This window comes from Selaginella moellendorffii, unplaced genomic scaffold (assembly GCF_000143415.4).
Source record: "Selaginella moellendorffii unplaced genomic scaffold, v1.0 SELMOscaffold_9, whole genome shotgun sequence".
Classification (NCBI taxonomy): domain Eukaryota; kingdom Viridiplantae; phylum Streptophyta; class Lycopodiopsida; order Selaginellales; family Selaginellaceae; genus Selaginella; species Selaginella moellendorffii.
The window spans coordinates 2,212,332-2,231,246 of record NW_003314270.1 but is presented as its reverse complement, the minus strand read 5'-3'; the positions used below and the strand labels follow the sequence as shown (position 1 = coordinate 2,231,246).

Here is an 18,915-nt window from a genome sequence, read left to right as displayed (position 1 = left end):
GGGCGGTGACGAAAGAGAAAACAATAAAAACAATGGAGTGACGTGGAGGACACCTGTGCAACAAATGCAGCAGCGCAACGTGGCATTTTCTATTTCGATTCTTCTGTGAATAGTGAAGTTTGACGGGGGATAAGACCCTCCATCGTGAGTCACTGGCAGACAACTTTCCTTAAACATCTCCCTCTTTTTCAGTGACGATTTATTCTTCTTTTTTTCCTTTCGCTTGCGCGCCATTCACCTCGACTCTCTTGGCCAACCGCGAAAACACGAATTCGCTTTTAAGAGATCTCAGCCCGCGCCTGGAAGATCAAATGTACGCATCGATTTCTAGAGCTTCGATTGCCTCGACGATGATCGGCCCGTGATGTATTTCTGCATGGCCTGGAAGTTCATTTTGGAGTTTCTCTCCTAAAAGTTATGATGGCTCACAAAAAACTGAAGCCAAGAGAACCTTTTCGAGCGAGGTTGTAACCCCGTCGTTGATCATCGCCTTGTACCATTCTGTCGTCGTTCTTATGGAGAAACCACCCGGTTGACGAGCCCCCATCGCTCGGTGGTCGAGGCCTCCAGTGGCAAGGCCGTGAGTGATCGCGAGTTCTGTTGACACCCACTGGCCAGCTATTGTGAGAGCCCGCAAGATGGAAAGATTAAAAACCTGAAATCTATACGAAAAGCAAAACACAAGGAGAGGAACACAAAACCATGAGAGAAGACTTTGGTCTTGGTTTCATGTTTTTTGATGTTAGCTAGCAAACGATGAATGAAACATACCACCCCAGAGCAAAATGCCCTTTCAGTTGATATCCCAACCAGCTCGTCAGCTCGGCTTGGTGAGGGCGTTGAGCGCCTTTGGCCGATCGTGAATTAAGGCGTCACTCCCCTGCTGCTACTGGCGTTGATCATTTAGAATGCTACCTTCTTACCCTAAGCTCCTTCTTTGCGGTCATTCGCTGAATGGAAATGCCATAGCAGCCAGGCAAGTGAGGTTTGGCTTAATGGAAGATCAAATGTACGCATGATTCCTTCAATTTCTAGAGCTTCGATTCGTGATGTATTTCTGCATGGCTTAGAATCCTCAAATTTTGGACCTAGAAAAGCCACGCGAACCTTTTCGAGCTCGAGCTCGAGTGAGGTTGATCCCGTTGTTGATCATCGCCTTGTAGAGGAGCACCATTCTACTGTCGTTCTTGGCAATCACTTCCACCACAGCTCCATAAGCTCAGACGGAGAAATCACCCAGTTGACGAGCCCGAGTGCTCGATGGTCTAGGCCTCCTGGCCAGCTTTTGTGCCAAAAGATAGAATGATTCCATATAGGCTGTGCAAGAAGTTTTCAAAGGCACTCACATAAAGAAACTGATGTCAAAAGACAAACCAGCTAACTGTTGCACAGATGGAGAAACTGATAATTGGTGCTATCAACAGATTGGCTATAACTGCAGGCTTTGGGTTATCACTCACATGTGGGATGGTCCTCACAAGCAGTGTCAAAGAGACATACTGTGAGTGATAACTCCATTGCATTTCCTTCCCTTATAAAAGATCTCAGCAAGATCAAATGTACGTTCGATTTCTAGAGCTTCGATTGCCTCGACGATGATCGGCCTGTGATGTATTTCTGCATGGCCTGGAAGTGATCTGGCTTCATTTTGGAGTAGTAGTCATGAGCTCTCTCCTGAAAGTTAAGAACAATTGGATTTGGCTCGACAAAAACTTTCGAACTTTAAAAGATGAGCGAACCTTTTCAAGCTCAAGCGCATTGCCGAGAGCGACGTTGACCCCGTCATTTATCATCGCCTTGTAAAGGAGCACCATCTTCTCATCATTCCTGGCAATCGCTTCTGCCACAGCTCGCGCCGTCTCCATAAGCTCAGATGGAGAAACCACCCGGTTGACAAGCCCCCAACGCTCGGCGGTTGAGGCCTCCAATGGCAAAGCCGTGAGTGACACCTCACGGGCTCGGTTGACACCAATTAGACGGGCCAGCTTTTGCGAGAGCCCCCAAGACGGAAAGATTCCAAACCTGAAATCAATACACGAATTATCAAAAAAAAAAAAAAAAAAAAGAAGAAGCAATTGAGTTAACACTCACTTGCTGTGTGTGTCGATAAATTTTGCATTGCTGCTCGCAAAGAGCATATCACATGCAAGTGATAGCTCAAAGCCTGCAGTTATAGCCAGCCCATTGATGGCGCCAATTATCGGTTTCTTGCATCGCTCCATCTGTGCAACGGGATCAGCTGACTTGTCTTTGACATCACCTTTAAAAACTTCCTGTGCAGCTGTTAAATCCTGTATCAAGTAGCTTTCGTTAGAATTCTCTCTAAGTGTAGAAGAGCAAAGAAGGACTACAAAATCTCTAAAGCCATCCCTCCAAATATAAAAACAATGAAAAAAAGACGTTTGGTATTCGTTTCTATGCTTTCTTTCAGTCCATCAAGAGAAAAAACACAAAAGACCAAATGCGTTTTTTTCAGGAAACCACACGCAAACAAAAAGAAAAGAAAAGGAAACAAAGAGATCCTTTCGAATAGAAAATCTCAGACACCAAGAATTCTAAGGAAATTATCAAGAGTTAAGCTAAGAAAAATCTCTCAAGCTAGCAAACGATGAATGAAACATACCACCCCAGAGCAGAATGCCCTCCCGGACCCCGTGATTATAATCACTTTGACCTCTGGATCGCTATCCAGCTGCCTGAAGATCCCGGCCAGGATCGTCAGCATCGGCTTGGTGAGGGCGTTGAGCGCCTTGGGCCGATTGAGCGTGATCGTGGCGATCCCGCTTCTTTTCTCCACGAGAATTAGGGCCTCACTGCCCTGCTTCTGCTGGCGTTGATCGATCGGCCGATCCATTGGTTCGAGACTAGAATGCTACCTGCTTACCCTAAGATCCAGCTATTTCTTCTCCTTCTTTGCGGCTCCCTCTCACTCATTCGCTGAATGGAAATGACGCACCGCCAAAGCAGCCAAATGGCTGCTCTTGTGGCCTGGTGCTCACTGGAATCGAACCAGGGAACTAGAAGAAGGAATATGCCCCCAAGAATTATTAGGGTTTTAGCTCTCGATGTAGGAAGGAAGAATGCGAGGCGCATTGGATCGGCGCGTTCTTCTCAAGGTACGCTGCTACTGCACTAGTCCCGGGCGAGGAAGAGGAAGAGCCGCCGCGGCTCCACCGTCCAAGCAATCGCCGCTACCGGCAGCCCCGGCACCAAAATCCGCGCCGTCGTCTCCCGGTGTAGGTCACGGCAGTGGAATCGCAGCTCCAGCTACAGCTCCTGTGTCGAGCTCCGGGCGAGGCAGGGGTGAATCCCCGATCGCAGCTGCTAGAAATGCCACAGGGCAAGCACTACAAGCAAATGTGGCTACATCCAGTCCAGCTGCGGCAATTCCACAGGCCAAAGCTACGGCAGCGAAGGCCGCGAAGGCCGCGATTCCAGCACCAGTCAGCAGCATCATTGGTGTTGTGACGAGCGGCCAATCTCCACCTCCTTCGCAGGTAAGAATTCCATTTGTAGTGTAAGAACTACCGTTATAACTTCTTTTCTGTGCGTTTTTCTCTTCTTTTTCTTGAGCAGGCACCTGCGGATCCTTCTTCGGAGGTATGCCCGTTAGTTTGCACGAGAAACTTGGCTCATTTCTTGTTTTTCAGCAGGAGACGCCCGCGTATCCCCCGTCCAAGGTAATTGCTTTCACCTAAGAGCCTGAATTTTGATGTTGATAATTTTCTTGCGCAGAAACCTACAAGCCGTCTTGAGGCTTCGGAAGCTTTTGGTGCGTTGATCCAATCCTGCGTCAGCCGAGGACTCTACTACGAGATCGACTACGTGCATGCAGCAATGCAAGTTGCTCACATTCCTACGACCATGCAGACGTGCCAAACGCTTCTGAACGCCAACATCCAGCTGGGAAACTCCCAGAAGATGGATAACATTTACGCGGAGATGCGGGAGATCAGGACGGGGGGGCAGCAGAAACCAGAGCCGAGCGTACAGGAGAAAGCTCAGGCTTCAGAAACTCTTGCAGCGTTGATAAGTTCGTGGTACAACCGGGGATTTTACCAGGAGGTGGGCATGGCTTACAGAGGGATGAAAGCCGGCCATCTGCCGGTGTCCATGCAGGCTTGTAGAGTTGTGATGGACGCCTACAATCAACTGGGAAACTACTCAGCCATGGATATGGTTTACAGTGAGATGCGAGCACTGATGACAGCAGCAACAGAAACACCAATCGCTGCTCGGCAACCAGCAACAACAGTCTCAGCAGTCCCGGCGCAGCCAGTGACAAGACCACCCGCAGTACCATCGCATGGTGTCGGTCACGGAACACCTCTTCAGACACCTGGGATGCAGCATCAGATTGGCCAGGCTCCTCAATACCAGCAGCCTCAACAAGCTCCAGCCACATTAAATCCACAGCAGCCTGCGGCACCGCCAACACAGCAATGGCCTCAAACGTCGGCTTACTATCCACCGAATCCATATGTCAATATGCAGCCGGTTCCTCAGGCTCCAGTCGGATATCATCCTCAAAGTCAGCCTTCGGTATATCATCCAGGATATCAACAAGCATATCAGGGGTATCCGGGATACTACCAGCAAGCTTATCCGGGATACCAAACGTATCCAGGATATCCACCGGGCTATCCTGGATATCAACCGGCTTATCCTCCGGGCTATCAGTATCCCCCTCCACCTTATGCACCAGCAGCAGTCCCACCGCCGCCACCTCCACAAAATGTCGCTATTGCAAGACCACAGCAATATCCTGCTACACAAGTTGCCACTCCAGCGCCGCAAGTTCCGACATCAACTGGACAAGCTGCGCCACAAACTGTCGGCCAAGCTCCCCGACCAAAACTCGAGCTTCAGCCAAAGGCGCTTGAGTTTCTGCAGCAGTCACCAGAGTTACTCAAAGCTGCAGGTGATAGAGCAACTCTTATGGAAGGTAAAGCTGCGGCGAGTGCAGTGCGGCCTCAAACGCAGGTTCAAGGGCAACCTCCCCAGCAGTTTTCGCAGGTGCCGTATCAACAAGTACCAATGAGCGTCCACAGTCCAGCGCAGTTTACAGCAGGTGTTCCTCAAGTTAGACCGGCTGGACACGCTCAGTTCCAAGCGCCACCGCAACCAGTTCCGATATATCCTTCAGGACTCCCTTTGAGACCAGGAGTGGTGCAAAGGCCAATTGGCCAACCACCTTCGACGCATGTTCCAGAAGCGCCATCGGCCGCCAAGAAACTGCCACCTGAAGTTCCAGCCGTGAAAATTGAGGCGTTGAAACCACCGCCACCACCACCAAAGCCTGTAGAGACGAAGAAAGCAGCGGTTGTGGACACGGTGTCTCCAAAACCTGCACGAGCAAAGACCGATATCAAATCGCAAGTTGAGGCGAAGGTTGCAGTGGCGGCTAAGAGTAAAGATGTGGCAGCGTCAGTGCCAAAGCCTGAGAAGACTGAAGTTAAGCCGAAGACACCTGCAGCGGTGGCTGAAGAGTCTACTCCAAAGCTGAATCTCACGCCAAAGAAACCTTCAACTGTGACGGAGCCTCCTCCAAAGTTGGATCTTCAGCTGAAGAAACCTGCAGAAAAGAAGGAAGAACCTCCAAAGTTAGACCTGAAGCTGAGGAAACCTCCAACAGTGACGGAAGAGCCGGCTTCTGCAAAACTCGAGGCTGCGCCTGAAACCAAAGACGAACCTGGACGTGCTAAACTGGAGCTTAAGTTGAAAAAGCCTTCGGTTGTTCCCGTAAGAATGAAGGAAGAAACCACACCTGGAGCTGTGAAAGTACAAGATGAACCAGCAGAAACGGAAGGAAGCAGACCTGGTGTTTCAAAAGCTGCGCCGTTGAAGCTGGAAGTAAAATTGAAGAAAGAAAAAGTTGCAGAAGCTCCGACGCCCGAACCTCCAACTGTATTGCATGGACTTGGAAGAGGCAAAGTAGTGGAAGAAAAATCTTCGGACCTTCCCAAGCCACCTCCGTTGCGTCTTGATCTGAAGAAGCCGGGCTCACCGAAGGCAGTGAAAGAAACCGTTAAAGCTGCTGAGACAGAGACTCTTTCCGAGAGCGAGGCATCTGATACCGAAGTGGATCGACTGCCTTCTATCCGGAAATTCATTTCTCCTGGTCGAGGCAAAGGCGTCCCACTCATGGATCCAGTTGCAAGTCTTATTGGCCTACACACGCCAACAGATGAGCTACTTCAGGAGGAAGAAGCTTTGGAGAGTCAGCAAGGTGAACAGGATGAAAGTTTGCCTGCTCTGCCTTTCGAATCGAGACGAGGCAAAGGCAGGGGGAAAGTCATCGATCCCACTACTGTTGCTGCTGAAGTGAAGCGATCGAAACTTAAGAGGGAAGAAGCAGCGGCGAGAGCCATGGCTATTCTGGAAGGTGGCTTGGGGAAGTCTCAGATGTCCGCTTATCTGGAGAGGAGGAAGAAGAGATTCAGCGATCAGTTTTCACTGGGGGACGTTACCAGCAAACGAACAACCGAAATAAGACCGGGTGGCGGAGTCAAGAAAAGTAGTAGAGGCAAACAAGTGGTGCCTCAAGGTGTGATAGATTTGGATGGAGCCATCGAGTACGTAGCGCCGCAAGAGTATATGGCGAAAGGGGACGCTCTTACGAAGGTGGAGGAAGCGATCAAGGGAACTTTGCACAGGCATTTCATGGTACGTTACTATTGTGTTTTTCTGTTCTTTCCCCGTTCTTGACGTTTTTGGTTCCCGCGAATTGCAGCTGGATGTTGATCCGGAGGCTGCAATGGAGGAGTTTGGAACAAATCCAGATATTGATGACAAACCTTTGCCAACGTTGGAGGAATCACTGGACAGAGCCAAACGAAAGCTCGTTTCGCAGGATGGCATTGACGAAAAAGCATGGGAGGTAAGAGCAAAATCGTCGTTCTTCTCTCAGATTCTTTGGCTCTAATGAGCTCCAAAAAAACTTTGCAGGAAGCCGTGCAAGACGTGAAAGAGCGTGCCCCGCAACTCGAGTCTCTGATCGAAACTTACACGGGCCCTCAGCAGAAATCCGGGAAGAAGAAGAACGAGGAGCTCCATAAGATCGTGAAAGGGCTCCCACCGTTTGCCAGTCCCGAGCTAGCGGCGTTTGCCAAGAGAGCGATGGTCACTCTTCAAGTAAGCTAGATCTTCTTCTCTACTTGGATAGATCGCTCACGAAATTTTTCTTGGCAGAACAATCCCGATTGGAGCCATGGAAACAAAACCAAGCTCTTGAAGAGGCTCGTGGCCGACGCTAGACAACTCCACGAGAGTGGGGCTTCTTAAACCCAGAATTTTCAATGTAAGAGGTTTTGTTCTAGGGCTCTTGGAAGCCATGGTGATGGCGCTCCAGATTTCCGCGTCGTCGCCGGCCTTCCCGATCGATTCTCCAGCTCCAACTCCACGATTCGTGTATCCGCGAGCAATGCCGTCGATCCGATGGCCGCAGCACAGCGATTACACCTCGAGAAGGACGGGAAGAGGCACCGCCGAGGAGAGCGAGGAATCGCCATCGCATTCGCATTCCCAGCAAGAGAATGCCGCCGGGGAGAGGGAGCCGATGTACGTCGTTCTGGATCCCCAGAAGCCGAAGAAGATGTGGCGGCAGTACCGCGGTGAGTACCTCCAGCCGCCGCTCATGGCTGTGCTAGAGCCCGTCAAGCCGCGCAAGATGTCCAAGCTCGCGCTCAAGCGCGCCAAGGACTGGCGGCAGCGCGTCCAGCGGCTGTCGGACGCGATTTGCCGGCTGGACGAGCACGAATTCGTGCGCGAGACGGTGGATGGCTGGAAGGAGCAGCTCGCCCCCACGGATTTGTGCTATGTTGTGAAGCGAGTGGCAAACACGAGCTGGCAGCGCGCGCTGGAGCTCTACGAGTGCCTCAACGTTGCTCGCTGGTACGCTCCCAATCCAAGGATGCTGGCGGTGATGCTATCGGTGCTGGGGAGAGCGAATCAGCCCGGCCTAGCGCAAGAGCTCTTCGACCGAGCGGAGTCGAGCATTGGCAATTGTGTCCAAGTTTACAACTCGCTCATGAGCGTCTACGCGAGGCATGGAGATTGGAACAGCGTCCAGCAGCTTCTCTGCCGGATGCAAGATAGAGGATGCCGGCCGGATCTCGTCACCTTTAACATCGTGATCAAGGCGAGAACTCGGGGTGGCATGCAAGAGGGTCTGGCCTCCTCGCTCCTCCAGGACGTCTACGCTGCTGGTCTCAGGCCGGATACCATCACGTACAACACTTTGATCAGCGCTTGCAGCCTCAACAACAGGCTGAGCGACGCCATTTTGATCTTCGAGGAGATGCAGCGGCAGGGGTGTGATCCGGATATTTGGACGTACAACGCGATGATCTCGGTCTATGGTCGAGCTGGGAGAGTCGAGGCTGCGAGCTCCATCTTTAGGATCATGCAAGAGCAGGGCTTTACTCCGGATGCCGTGACTTACAACTCGGTGCTCCATGCTTTCGCCAGGGACGGGAGGATTGAGGAGGTGGAGAGGATCCGAGGGATGATGAGAGACGCCCGCTGCTCCTCGGACGAGATAACGTACAACACGATGATACACATGTATGGGAAGGCGGGGATGCACAGGAAGGCCGAGGAGCTTTACGTCCAGATGAAGGAGGAAGGACGCTGCCCGGATTCGGTGACTTTCACGGTTTTGATCGATACGCTTGGCAAGGCTGGGTTTGTGAACGAGGCAGCGGCTATGTTCGAAGACATGCTCAAGTCGCAAGTCAGGCCAACTCTGCAAGCTTTCAGCGCCATGATTTGTGCGTATGCAAAGGCGGATATGTTTAGTGATGCGGAACACACTTACAGCTGCATGCTTCGTGCTGGAGTTCGTCCCGACCTCTTGGCTTACTCGGTGATGCTGGACGTCTTCTTCAAAGCTGAAATGCCAGAGAAGTGCATAATTCTATACAAGGCTATGGTTGGCTCGGGCTTGAAGCCGGAGCTCAGTGTCTACGCTATCATGGTTCGGGTCTTCTATCAGAAAAGTTCTCTGGCGGAGATCGAGAACCTTAGCAAGGAGATGGTGCAGTCCAGTGCTAGCTTGGCCGCGCTTTCTTCCACGCTTGCTAAAGGTGGATTCTATGCGGAAGCCGCGGTTGTGTTGAAGATCTCCTTTGCGCAAGGGGTGGCAGTGAAGGTGGAAACACTCAACGACGTTCTCGGTGCCTTTGAGGCATCCGGGAAGCTCAGTGACGCGCGAGATTTGGTTCACGCGGTGTCGAGCATCGAGCCTAGTGTTGCTGCTCACCTGTACAAGAGACTGGCGCTGATGCTGGCAAAAGCGGGAAGGTTCAGTGAAGCGGAGGAAGAGATGAGAACTTCTCAGACTTACGGCCAGGCACAGGTTTCCGACTTTCTCAAGGTGTTGGTCGCTTCCTATGATCGAGCTGGCATGCAAGACGAAGCTCTTGCTCGGTTTCTGGATATGACAACAGAGGGATTGGAAATGGACGCTGAAGTTCTTCAAACTGCTGTGATGTGCTACTGTCGCAAGGGGTTTGCTTTCGTTGCGCACGAGCTTCTGATCGATTGCCTCCACGCCTTTGAAGTTAAGGACTCAGCCATGCACGTTGCGATTATCGCATCTTATGGAAAGTTGAAGCTGTGGCAGAATGCCGAGATCGTTTTCAGAGATTTGCAGCGGCATGGTTTTGCTGGAAACACATCCGCCTACAGCGCGTTGCTCTCAGCTTATGCCGAGACCGGAAACTTTGAGCGAGCTACGAGAGCACTGGACAATATGGTGGCCGCCGGTCTACAGCCCAACGCTGCCTGTGCAAACTACGTGCTCGAAGCCTTTGGAAGAGCTGGGAAAGCGAAAGAGCTAAGTGAGTTCTATCAGCGCTTGCCTGAGATGGGGATAACTCCTAACTCAAGAACGTTTGTGGTGATTTTTCATGCTTTTAGCAGGAATGGAAATCTGGAAGAAGCTAGGAGCATGTACCGGCAGATGAGAGAGGCCGGATTTTCTCCCAGCATCCAGGTGTTCAAGGCCTTGCTTGCTTTATACTCCAGAGAAACGGTTGAGATCGATGCTGAAGAGCTTGTCAAGGACATCAAGAAGGCAGGATTGGAGCTCGACATGGATATCTACAACCATATGATCAGCTTATACAGCAAGCTCGGAAGCTACAGAAAAGCGGCCTTGGTCTTCAAAGGGATGCAAGAAATAGGCTGCTCGCCGGATGCTACCACTTTTAACACGCTTATCATGCTCTACAGCCGCAACCAGATGGTGCAAGAGGCTCAAGCTCTTCTCAGGGAAATGATCAAGACAGGCAATGCTCCAAACATCTCGACGTACACGACACTCATCTCGGCTTACGGACGTCTCCAGGCATATGAGGATGCTGAGCTTGTTTTCAAGAGCATTGCGGAAACCGGGTGCAAGCCTGATGCTACAGCATACAATGTGATGATCAACGTGTACCGGAAAGCTGGGGAGCACAGGAAGATAGAGGAGGTCATAGAGCAGATGAAAGCCGATGGCTTTGAACCGAGCCTGACGACGATTCACATGCTCATGGATTCTTACGGGAAAGGTGGTGCTACTGGAAAGGCTGAAGAGGTTCTCGAAACGCTACCAGAGATTGGAATGAGCCCGGACGCCATCCACTATACGAGCATCATCAACTCCCACTTGAACAACAAGGATTATTTGTCTGCGGTGATATGGCTGAGAAAGATGACCGACGCTTGTGTTCGGCCCACTCATGTTACAATAACTTGCTTCGTCGGGGCTGCGTCGGTCTGCGAAAGGTCAAGTCATGCGTTGATGCTTCTGAAAGCTTTGTCCGAAGCTGGTTTCTCGCTCCCTTTGAGGTAAGTTTTTTTCCTTGGCGATGCGATTCTTACTAAGTGTTCGTTGTTTTCTTTTCGTTTTCAGGCTTATGACCGAATGCACTCCCAAAGTGGTGCAGGACATGCAAGACATATTCGATCAGTTGCAAGAGTCTGGCCCCGAAGCATGCCAAGGGGTTGTAAACGTGCTTATGGACTTGCTCTGGGCATTCCGGCAGTGCGCAACAGCAGCTTTGGTGTTTGCAGTGGCGATTGAAAGCAACATTTACACCCAAGTTTTAGCCAGGTACCTGACAACCTTTGGAGCAAATAGCTGACACGTTTGCTCGTGTTTTTGACTCCCAGGGTGAAAGACAGGAACTGGGGAGCGGACTTTCGTAGACTGTCGCCAGGGGCCGCACTGGTCGCTTTGATACTCTGGCTGGATCAAATGCAGGTACAACGTACATTCGTTTACGCTCAATATCATACTTACGAACTAGCTCTCAGGACGCTTCACTGCAAGGATCGCCAGTTCCACCAAAGTCCATCCAGATAGACATAGGAAGCAGCAAGCTCAACAACCAGGCCTCGGTGAGCAACACAATCAAAACTCACCTTTGGCAGATGGGATCACCGTTTCTTCCATCGAAAACGAGGGCCGGAGTCCTGGTCGCAAAGAGCCACGCTCTGTGCATGTGGCTCAAGGAATCGCCTTACTGCCTCGACCTGGAGCTCAAGAACACGAAGACTCTGCCCGACACAAACGCCATCCAGGTTTACAACGGTGCTTTCGTGTGGGCCGGGCTGGCACCGGCCATCCAAGAGATCGACGAGACAATGGGGGACATACTCCCCAAGAAGTTCGCCAGGCTCGTCCATCTCACCCCGGAAGGACGAACAGCGGCCATGGAAGCCGACTTGAGGGGGAGAGCTGAGAAGCTGGCCAAGCAGCTCAGGGTGAAGCTCCCGAAAGCTAGCAGTCAGGTGGAGAAGAAGAAGGAAGAGAAGAGGCTGAGGAAAGCTGGGAAGATGAGGCAGTCACCAAAGCTTGCAAGACCTAGAGAGAAACAAAGGTTTGATGATAGCAAAAGCCTTAATAATATAAGAGTTTGATCATACTCTCAAGATTTGTGCATCACTGAAAACCAACTTGGTGACAAAGTTTGATCATTTGTGGAAAACTGAGAATGGTCCGTTTTGAGGGTGCCAAACTTTTTTTCAAACACAGCAAGCCCTAATATTTAATGTGCTCTTTTACCCTAGTCAGGGGGAGCGGCAGGAATGTGTGGGATTCTCGCGATTCTCGGCTACCATGAGGCGCATCTCCAGCGCAGCAAGGTGCTGGATCTCTCTCGCAGGTATCACGCGGCAGCGATCCAGGGTTTAAGGTGCTGAATTGAAGGGTGTTTTTGCTAGGTTGAGGCACCGGGGCCCCGATTGGAGCGGCCTGTATCATCACCAGAATTTCTATCTTGCTCATGAGAGGCTGGCGATCGTCGACCCCGCTTCCGGGGATCAGCCGCTCTACAGTGAGGACAAGTCGATCGTCGTTGCGGTACTCCACGTTTTCTTCTTTTTATTTTCTCGCGGGGTGTATCATGCTTTTCCATTCTTGCAGGTTAACGGCGAGATTTACAACCACGAAGCTCTCAAGGCGTCAATGGAACACAATTACAACACGCAGAGCGATTGCGAAGTCATTGCGCATCTGGTAAGAGCGTTGAGAGAGTTCTACTGTCTTAGCTATTTTTCTTTCCCTCATTGTTTCTCAGTACGAGGACTTTGGAGAAGACATGGTCCAGAAGCTAGATGGGATGTTCTCCTTTGTGCTCCTCGACACACGAGACAATAGCTTCATAGCTGCTCGTGACCCGATTGGAATCACGCCTTTGTACTTTGGCTGGGGTTCTGATGGTATGTCACCCTGGTTTGTTCCAAAAGGTTTCTCAGTTTTATTTTCTTCGTTTTCTTTGCAGGATCTGTATGGTTCGCGTCAGAGATGAAAGCTCTTGTGGATGACTGTGAACGGTTTGAAACTTTCCCTCCTGGGCATTTATACTCTAGCAAAGCAGGTCATTCGCAGCTACGTAGGTCTCTGGCTGACTAAGCTGAACTTCTTCTTGGACAGGAGGCTTGCGAAGGTGGTATAATCCACCTTGGTTTTCTGAGTCGATTCCGTCCATGCCTTACAATCCCTTGGCACTTCGTGAAGCATTCGAAAAGGTTTGTGTATTATTATTATTCCTTTGAATCAGATTTGAGCTTTCTTGCGCTTGCTCTTCCAGGCAGTTGTCAAGAGGCTTATGACAGATGTTCCATTTGGGGTGCTACTCTCGGGGGGCCTTGACTCGTCTCTAGTTGCCTCCGTGGCTTCAAGGCACCTAGCTAGTACGAAAGCTGGGAGACAGTGGGGACCCCAGCTTCACACCTTCTGCGTAGGCTTGAAAGTAAGCAGGTTAATTCTCACTGTTTAATAATCTAGACTACGTGCTTCTCAGGGTTCTCCAGATCTCAAGGCGGCAAAAGAAGTTGCCGATTACCTTGGAACAATCCATCATGAGTTTTACTTTACAATTCAGGTAGTTTCATTGTCGATATAGTTTTTATTTAGTTTTGTTGGAATTTGACAGGAAGGTCTAGATGCACTTCGTGACGTAATCTATCACATTGAGACGTACGACGTGACAACAATCAGGGCCAGCACCCCGATGTTTCTAATGTCACGGAAGATCAAAGCTCTTGGTGTCAAAATGGTGCTGTCTGGGGAAGGATCAGACGAAATTTTTGGCGGTTACCTTTACTTCCACAAGGCTCCTAACAAGGAAGAATTCCACCGGGAAACCTGCAGAAAGGTACGAACGCCATGCACCGCTTTCTTACACATTGAAAGCTTATTTCTTGCAGATAAAATCGCTCTATTTGTACGACTGTCTGAGAGCAAACAAGGCGACATCTGCATGGGGTGTGGAAGCAAGGGTTCCATTTCTAGACAAGGAGTTCGTTGACATTGCAATGAGTATTGATCCATCTGAGAAAATGGTTTGTTTCCTTTAGTAACGAGTGCAATCGTTTCCTTACATGTTTCTCTAGATTCGACCTGGCGAAAGGATAGAAAAGTGGATTATGAGACGAGCGTTTGATGATGAAGAAAAACCTTATTTACCGAAGGTAGCCAGAGCGGTCGTGTTTGATGAAGCTAATCAAGGCTTTTTACTTTTTTGCAGCACATTTTGTATCGGCAGAAGGAGCAGTTTAGTGACGGGGTCGGGTATGGCTGGATCGATTCTTTAAAAGCCTTTGCTACAAAGCAGGTAACAGTGTGGATCGAGTTTTTATCAGGGTGCCATTGTGTATATAACCACGCAGGTGAGCGATCGTATGATGGCAAATGCTAAGTTCGTCTATCCTCACAACACCCCACAAACAAAAGAAGCATACTACTATCGCATGCTCTTTGAGAGAGTTTTTCCACAGGTACGAGAATGAGTACACCACGCTCAGGTCGACTAATGTCAATGAAACATACACAGGAATCTGCGAGACTGAGTGTTCCTGGCGGCCCGAGCGTGGCATGTAGCACAGCGGCTGCAGTAGCCTGGGACGAGGCATGGTCCAAAAACCTGGATCCATCGGGAAGAGCTGCCACTGGCGTTCACGCGGACGCGTACGAGTCATCAGAGGCACACCCTCAAACCAGCACGGTGGAGGAAATTAGCAAGGAACAGCTTCAACTCTGTCCTCGAGTTGCGGTGGCATCGTGACTGTTTCCTTGTTTTATAAATTTGTTCCAAAGACAAATACTTTAGTAAACTTATTTATTACCTTAAACTATAAGTGTTATAAATGTCTGTATATTAATATTAGTGTTTTGATAGCCATCTGATTAGTTTAAATCTAACTATTTGCTGCTATACAAGTACTACCGCAAGTTTATCAAACACTATTCGAAAGTAACTTTGCCCTTAATGGACCAAACAGGTAAAAGGAAGATGATATAGACAGCGGCATGTGAGGCAGTATTTATCCACCTCAAAGGGAAGTTGAGGAAGATTCTCGTGTTGGCGTTACCTGACTTTGGTAAGGATTTTAAGGTAGAAACGGATGCTTCGGACTTTGTGTTGGGTGTAGTTTTGAAATAAAACAACCATCTAGTGGCCTTCTTCTCGAAGCCGTGACTAAAGCTAGTGGGGGACTTGTTACAAAGCATCCCAATTCCAGATCATCTATGAAAATGTCTTACAATGGACTTTATCACAAGACTCCCCTTAAGTGAGGGGTTTGATGCAATATTCATGGTGGTGGACCGATTTTCAAAAATGGCACATTTTATACCCACCACAATGGAAGTGGATGCGGAAGGTGTGGTGAAGTTGTTCTTCAAACAAGTGGTTCGAGTGCAGGGAAGGCCAGAAGAGATTATCTCAGATCGAGATAAGATCTTCACTAGTAGGTTCTGGAGAACTCTTCTAGAACAGTATCGCATCAAGTTGAAATTCAACACAGCCTATCACCCATAGACAGGTATTGGGTATTAAGTCAAGTTTGATGCACTAACACTTCTTGATAGACGGACAAACAGAAAGGGTGAATAGGCAACTAGAGGATTATTTACGATGCTATGTCTTGAGAGACCAAATGTAAGCCACAAATTTTTCCTTTCCAATTTGCCAGCTTACCTTGTCTATCCGACCAACTCTGCCTTGGCTTGTGCTAAGTTCCCTCGCCAAGGTTCTCGCCTATGGTACCAGCTCCTACTTGGTCCTACTTGGTTTCAGCTACTCACTGCACGAGCAACGGAGTGTTAGCCATCCATCTACGGATTCCCAAATCTCTCCCAATCCCCCTCCCCGGGTTAGACTGGACTTAATGTTCGGCTACACTCCCCGCAGGCACAAGCAGCCAAGCACACCAAGCCTCCAGATTCCTAACACCCCTTGGTACCACAAGACTTGATCATGGGACCCTCTAAATCCCAAGCCTTGGGTGCAGCACTTGCTTCGGGACGTCGGGGCGAAACACCGTGGCCTAACGGCCCGGTATGGGTACCTCTACCCCCCCTCTTCCATCCCGAAGGGAAGGCCCAAGCCCCCGGAAGGGCGAGGACCAATGAGCCACAAGGTACTCAAGTGGGACACCACTCCACCTGAGCTGGGAGCACCGCAGTCGGTTTCCCTTTCGGGGGTGGGAGCTGCTCTTGAGCACTTCCTTGGATGGCCCCTCCGGCACCAGCCAAGTCCATGCTCACTCCCACCCAAGGCCCCTCAGTCCCAGTCTCAACCTCAAGTCGGTTTGGAAGCCCAACTGGAGAGTCCCTTCAAAACTGGTTCCTGGACCTCACTATCCCTACTATACTTTTGGAACCCCCTGCAGCCCCCCCCCCCTGAGAGACGCACGCTTTGGGCTTTCACCCCTTGACCCGTATTAGTATTTGGACTTAGTCTCTGGCTCGATCTCGGACCCGATTTCGGATCCGACTTCGGATTCGGTCTCGGACTCGATCTCGGACTCGATCTCGGACCCGATCTTGGACCTGACCTCGGACTCGACCTCGGACTCGGTCTCGGACCCGATTTCGGATCTCGGACTCCGTCTTGAACTCGGTCTCGAACTTGGACTCGAACTCGGTCCCCGAGTTGGTCTCAGACTCGATTCCGGACTCTATCTCGAACTCGGTCCTAGAGTCGGTCTTGGACTCGATCCTCGACTTGGTCCCATCCGATGAACTCTTTGTCATTTCGGTCAAGCTTTTGGGGATCCTTTAGCCTACGACATCTCGGGGAGTCGGTTCCTTACAACTCCACCACCCATAGAAGAAGTTCGATGCCCACATCGAACATCTCGTTTTATCCTACGACTTGTTGACCATGTCTCCGGGGGCATCCCCCCACTTAGCGGTGTGCCTAAGTTAGCCTCCCCGGCCAAGAGCCCATGACAACGGAATATAGGTGTCCCTATACTCCTCACCTCACCACGCCCTAGTATGGGGTTGGGACTTAAACCCAGCCTTGCTTTACTAGGGGGTTGGGACTCGAACCCAACCTCCATAGAATACGTCTATGGATTCGACATCCTCGCGGGGAGTCGGGCGTAGTGCCCTACGCCTGGTCGACCTATCCAACCCATGCTAATTAGCTTACCTTTGGCGTGCCTTCGGGTCCCAACATATGCCACTTGCTCAACTTTGCAAATTGATATTTTTAATTGAATTTTGCATAAGTACATAGAGTTCTGCCTTGCAAAAATTCCTCCACTAGATCTCGCGTGTTCGCTAGGTTCTCCTCCTGTTCCCATGTTGCTTCGCAGTGTGGAAATCCTTTCCACTTCACATGGAACTCTCTCACCTCACGTCCTTGTCGCTTGCTCTTGCGCGCATTGAGGATGGCCTCGACTTCGTATTCCTCTTCCCCTTGGATAACCTCAGGTAAAGGTCTCACTTGGTCCTTGCGAAGCAGGTCCTCAAAGTACGGCTTGAGTAAGTTCACGTGGAACACTGGGTGTATCTTCCCCATCTCTCGAGGAAGTCGGAGTCAGTAAGCCACTTTACCGATTCGTGCCTCAATCTCGTAAGGCCCCGCGAACCTGCTTAAGGAACTCAAGATCAATTCATTTACAGGAATACATGCATCTTTACCTTTGGGTCAACTTTCGGCTGATCCCACTTGGTAGTCTGAGGTTCTTGGTGTTCAGCCACACCTTCTCCCCAGCTTGGAACTCTACATCCCGACGCTGCTGGTTCGCGTATTTGGTTTGCCTTTGTTGAGCCCGTTCCAAGGAATCCCTCACTAGATTCCAAATGCTGAGTCTTTCCGCCGTGAATGCCTCCACTGCGGGCAACTCTCCATGATACTCGGCCACGCCGAGTTCCACAGGACCTTCAATAGCTCACCCATTGATGACTTCCCATGGACTCACCCCGATACTCGAATGTGGTGAGTTGTTATAACACATTTCCGCAAGTCCCAAATGACTTACCCAATCGGTCTGGTCTCCCGAGACATAGCATCGCAAATAATCCTCCAGCTGCCTATTCACCCTTTCCGTTTATCCGTCTGTCAAGAAGTGTTAGTGCCAACAACTTGACTCAATACCCCATACCTGTCTATGGGTGATAGGCTGTGCTGAATTTCAACTTGGTGCGATACTGTTCCAGGAGAGTCCTCCAGAACCTACTGGTGAAGATCTTATCTCGATCTGAGATGATCTCTTCCGGTCTTCCCCGCACTCGGACCACTTGTTCGAAGAACAGCTTTGCCACACCTTCCGCATCCACCTCCGTTGTGGTGGGTATGAAGTGTGCCATTTTCGAAAATCGGTCCACCACCACGAATATCGCATCAAACCCCTCGCTTAGGGGGAGTCCCGTGATGAAGTCCATCGTAAGACATTTCCACGGGCGATCTGGAATTGGGATGCTTTGCAACAAGCCCCCACTAGCCTTAGTCACGGCTTTTACCTGCTGACATGTTGGACATGTCTTTACATAGTCTTGGACGTCCTTAGCCATATCTGGCCAATGGTACTTCCTTTTGAGTAAGCCCATCGTCTTGGGCACTCCACCGTGTCCCGCAAGAGGTCCGTCATGACACTCTTCTAAGGCCACCTTCCTTAGTTCCCCTTCTGGAACATACACCCTCATTTGCTTGTAATAAATGAGTCCGTTGCGTTCCGCATAGCCCGTTTTCTCTTTCGTTGGCGGCTCACCTCTCTAGTGAGCTTCCCGCGCCTCTAGATTCCTCAGCAACACTTCCTGTGCTAGACCATCGTTCTCATATGCTGTCCGCACATCGTCCCAGAAGGTTGCTGTTGCGCTGGATATTGCCAACCTCAAGCTCGCTTTTCGACTTAGTGCATCCGCCACGATGTTGCTCTTCCCAGGCTTGTACAGAATTTCGCAATCAAACTCGGCCAAGGCATTGGCCCACCGGCCTTTTTTCCCTCTTAGGTCGGGCTGTGACAAGAAGTGTTTCATTGCCACATTGTCCGTGTAAACCTTGAAGTGTCTCCCAAGGTAGTGTCGCCACTCCTTGAGCGCCTTGACCACCGCAAACAATTCCTTCTCGTGGGCAGGCCACTTCCGTTGAGCCTTGTCCAGCTTCTTCGAGAAGAACGCTACCGGAT

General features: G+C 50.4%; 4 protein-coding genes across 5 annotated transcripts; 3 read left to right on the top strand and 1 right to left on the bottom strand.

The window, feature by feature from the left end:
- Nucleotides 1-1,399: 1,399 nt before the first annotated feature.
- Nucleotides 1,400-3,018, bottom strand: LOC9631059 (probable enoyl-CoA hydratase 1, peroxisomal). Its single transcript, XM_002967662.2, has 4 exons — nt 2,624-3,018; nt 2,092-2,291; nt 1,740-2,022; nt 1,400-1,674 (listed from the first exon to the last, which is right to left on the bottom strand). The coding sequence occupies exons 1-4, from the start codon at nt 2,852-2,854 to the stop codon at nt 1,573-1,575; spliced, it is 816 nt and encodes a 271-aa protein (XP_002967708.1). The 5' UTR covers nt 2,855-3,018; the 3' UTR covers nt 1,400-1,572.
- A 48-nt stretch (nt 3,019-3,066) lies between these two features.
- Nucleotides 3,067-7,316, top strand: LOC112345688 (titin-like). Of its 2 annotated transcripts, none has more exons than XM_024672971.1 (7): nt 3,067-3,497; nt 3,577-3,600; nt 3,654-3,680; nt 3,736-6,666; nt 6,734-6,880; nt 6,949-7,134; nt 7,192-7,316. In XM_024672971.1, the coding sequence occupies exons 1-7, from the start codon at nt 3,081-3,083 to the stop codon at nt 7,282-7,284; spliced, it is 3,825 nt and encodes a 1,274-aa protein (XP_024528739.1). In that variant the 5' UTR covers nt 3,067-3,080; the 3' UTR covers nt 7,285-7,316. The 2 variants fall into 2 exon arrangements, with proteins under 2 accessions (XP_024528739.1, XP_024528738.1); XM_024672970.1 differs by having other exon boundaries at nt 3,651-3,680.
- An 11-nt stretch (nt 7,317-7,327) lies between these two features.
- On the top strand, nt 7,328-11,922 carry LOC9631058 (pentatricopeptide repeat-containing protein At3g18110, chloroplastic). Its single transcript, XM_002967925.2, has 4 exons — nt 7,328-10,836; nt 10,901-11,101; nt 11,161-11,251; nt 11,305-11,922. The coding sequence occupies exons 1-4, from the start codon at nt 7,334-7,336 to the stop codon at nt 11,908-11,910; spliced, it is 4,401 nt and encodes a 1,466-aa protein (XP_002967971.2). The 5' UTR covers nt 7,328-7,333; the 3' UTR covers nt 11,911-11,922.
- A 115-nt stretch (nt 11,923-12,037) lies between these two features.
- LOC9633143 (asparagine synthetase [glutamine-hydrolyzing] 2) lies at nt 12,038-14,628 on the top strand. The gene is made up of 14 exons (XM_002967924.2): nt 12,038-12,155; nt 12,214-12,352; nt 12,416-12,508; nt 12,570-12,711; nt 12,774-12,869; nt 12,926-13,020; nt 13,083-13,244; nt 13,296-13,376; nt 13,428-13,649; nt 13,702-13,836; nt 13,888-13,965; nt 14,022-14,108; nt 14,164-14,271; nt 14,328-14,628. Exons 1-14 carry the CDS (start codon nt 12,079-12,081, stop codon nt 14,556-14,558), a joined length of 1,746 nt encoding a protein of 581 aa, XP_002967970.1. The 5' UTR covers nt 12,038-12,078; the 3' UTR covers nt 14,559-14,628.
- The last annotated feature ends 4,287 nt before the right edge of the window (nt 14,629-18,915 follow it).

Excerpts from the sequence above, each read along its gene's own strand:
- LOC9631059 (XM_002967662.2), bottom strand. The coding sequence starts at position 2,854 with ATGGATCGGCCGATCGATCAACGCCAGCAGAAGCAGGGCAGTGAGGCC. Across the intron at positions 2,292-2,623 it reads GGGCATTCTGCTCTGGGGTG|GATTTAACAGCTGCACAGGA; the intron begins GTATGTTTCATT and ends TACTTGATACAG. Across the intron at positions 1,675-1,739 it reads ATGCGCTTGAGCTTGAAAAG|GAGAGAGCTCATGACTACTA; the intron begins GTTCGCTCATCT and ends CTTAACTTTCAG.
- LOC112345688 (XM_024672970.1), top strand. The coding sequence starts at position 3,081 with ATGCGAGGCGCATTGGATCGGCGCGTTCTTCTCAAGGTACGCTGCTAC. Across the intron at positions 3,498-3,576 it reads AATCTCCACCTCCTTCGCAG|GCACCTGCGGATCCTTCTTC; the intron begins GTAAGAATTCCA and ends TTTCTTGAGCAG. Across the intron at positions 7,135-7,191 it reads GAGCGATGGTCACTCTTCAA|AACAATCCCGATTGGAGCCA; the intron begins GTAAGCTAGATC and ends TTTTCTTGGCAG.
- LOC9631058 (XM_002967925.2), top strand. The coding sequence starts at position 7,334 with ATGGTGATGGCGCTCCAGATTTCCGCGTCGTCGCCGGCCTTCCCGATC. Across the intron at positions 10,837-10,900 it reads GGTTTCTCGCTCCCTTTGAG|GCTTATGACCGAATGCACTC; the intron begins GTAAGTTTTTTT and ends TTTCGTTTTCAG. Across the intron at positions 11,102-11,160 it reads TACACCCAAGTTTTAGCCAG|GGTGAAAGACAGGAACTGGG; the intron begins GTACCTGACAAC and ends TTTGACTCCCAG.
- LOC9633143 (XM_002967924.2), top strand. The coding sequence starts at position 12,079 with ATGTGTGGGATTCTCGCGATTCTCGGCTACCATGAGGCGCATCTCCAG. Across the intron at positions 12,353-12,415 it reads ACAAGTCGATCGTCGTTGCG|GTTAACGGCGAGATTTACAA; the intron begins GTACTCCACGTT and ends CCATTCTTGCAG. Across the intron at positions 13,966-14,021 it reads AAAAACCTTATTTACCGAAG|CACATTTTGTATCGGCAGAA; the intron begins GTAGCCAGAGCG and ends ACTTTTTTGCAG.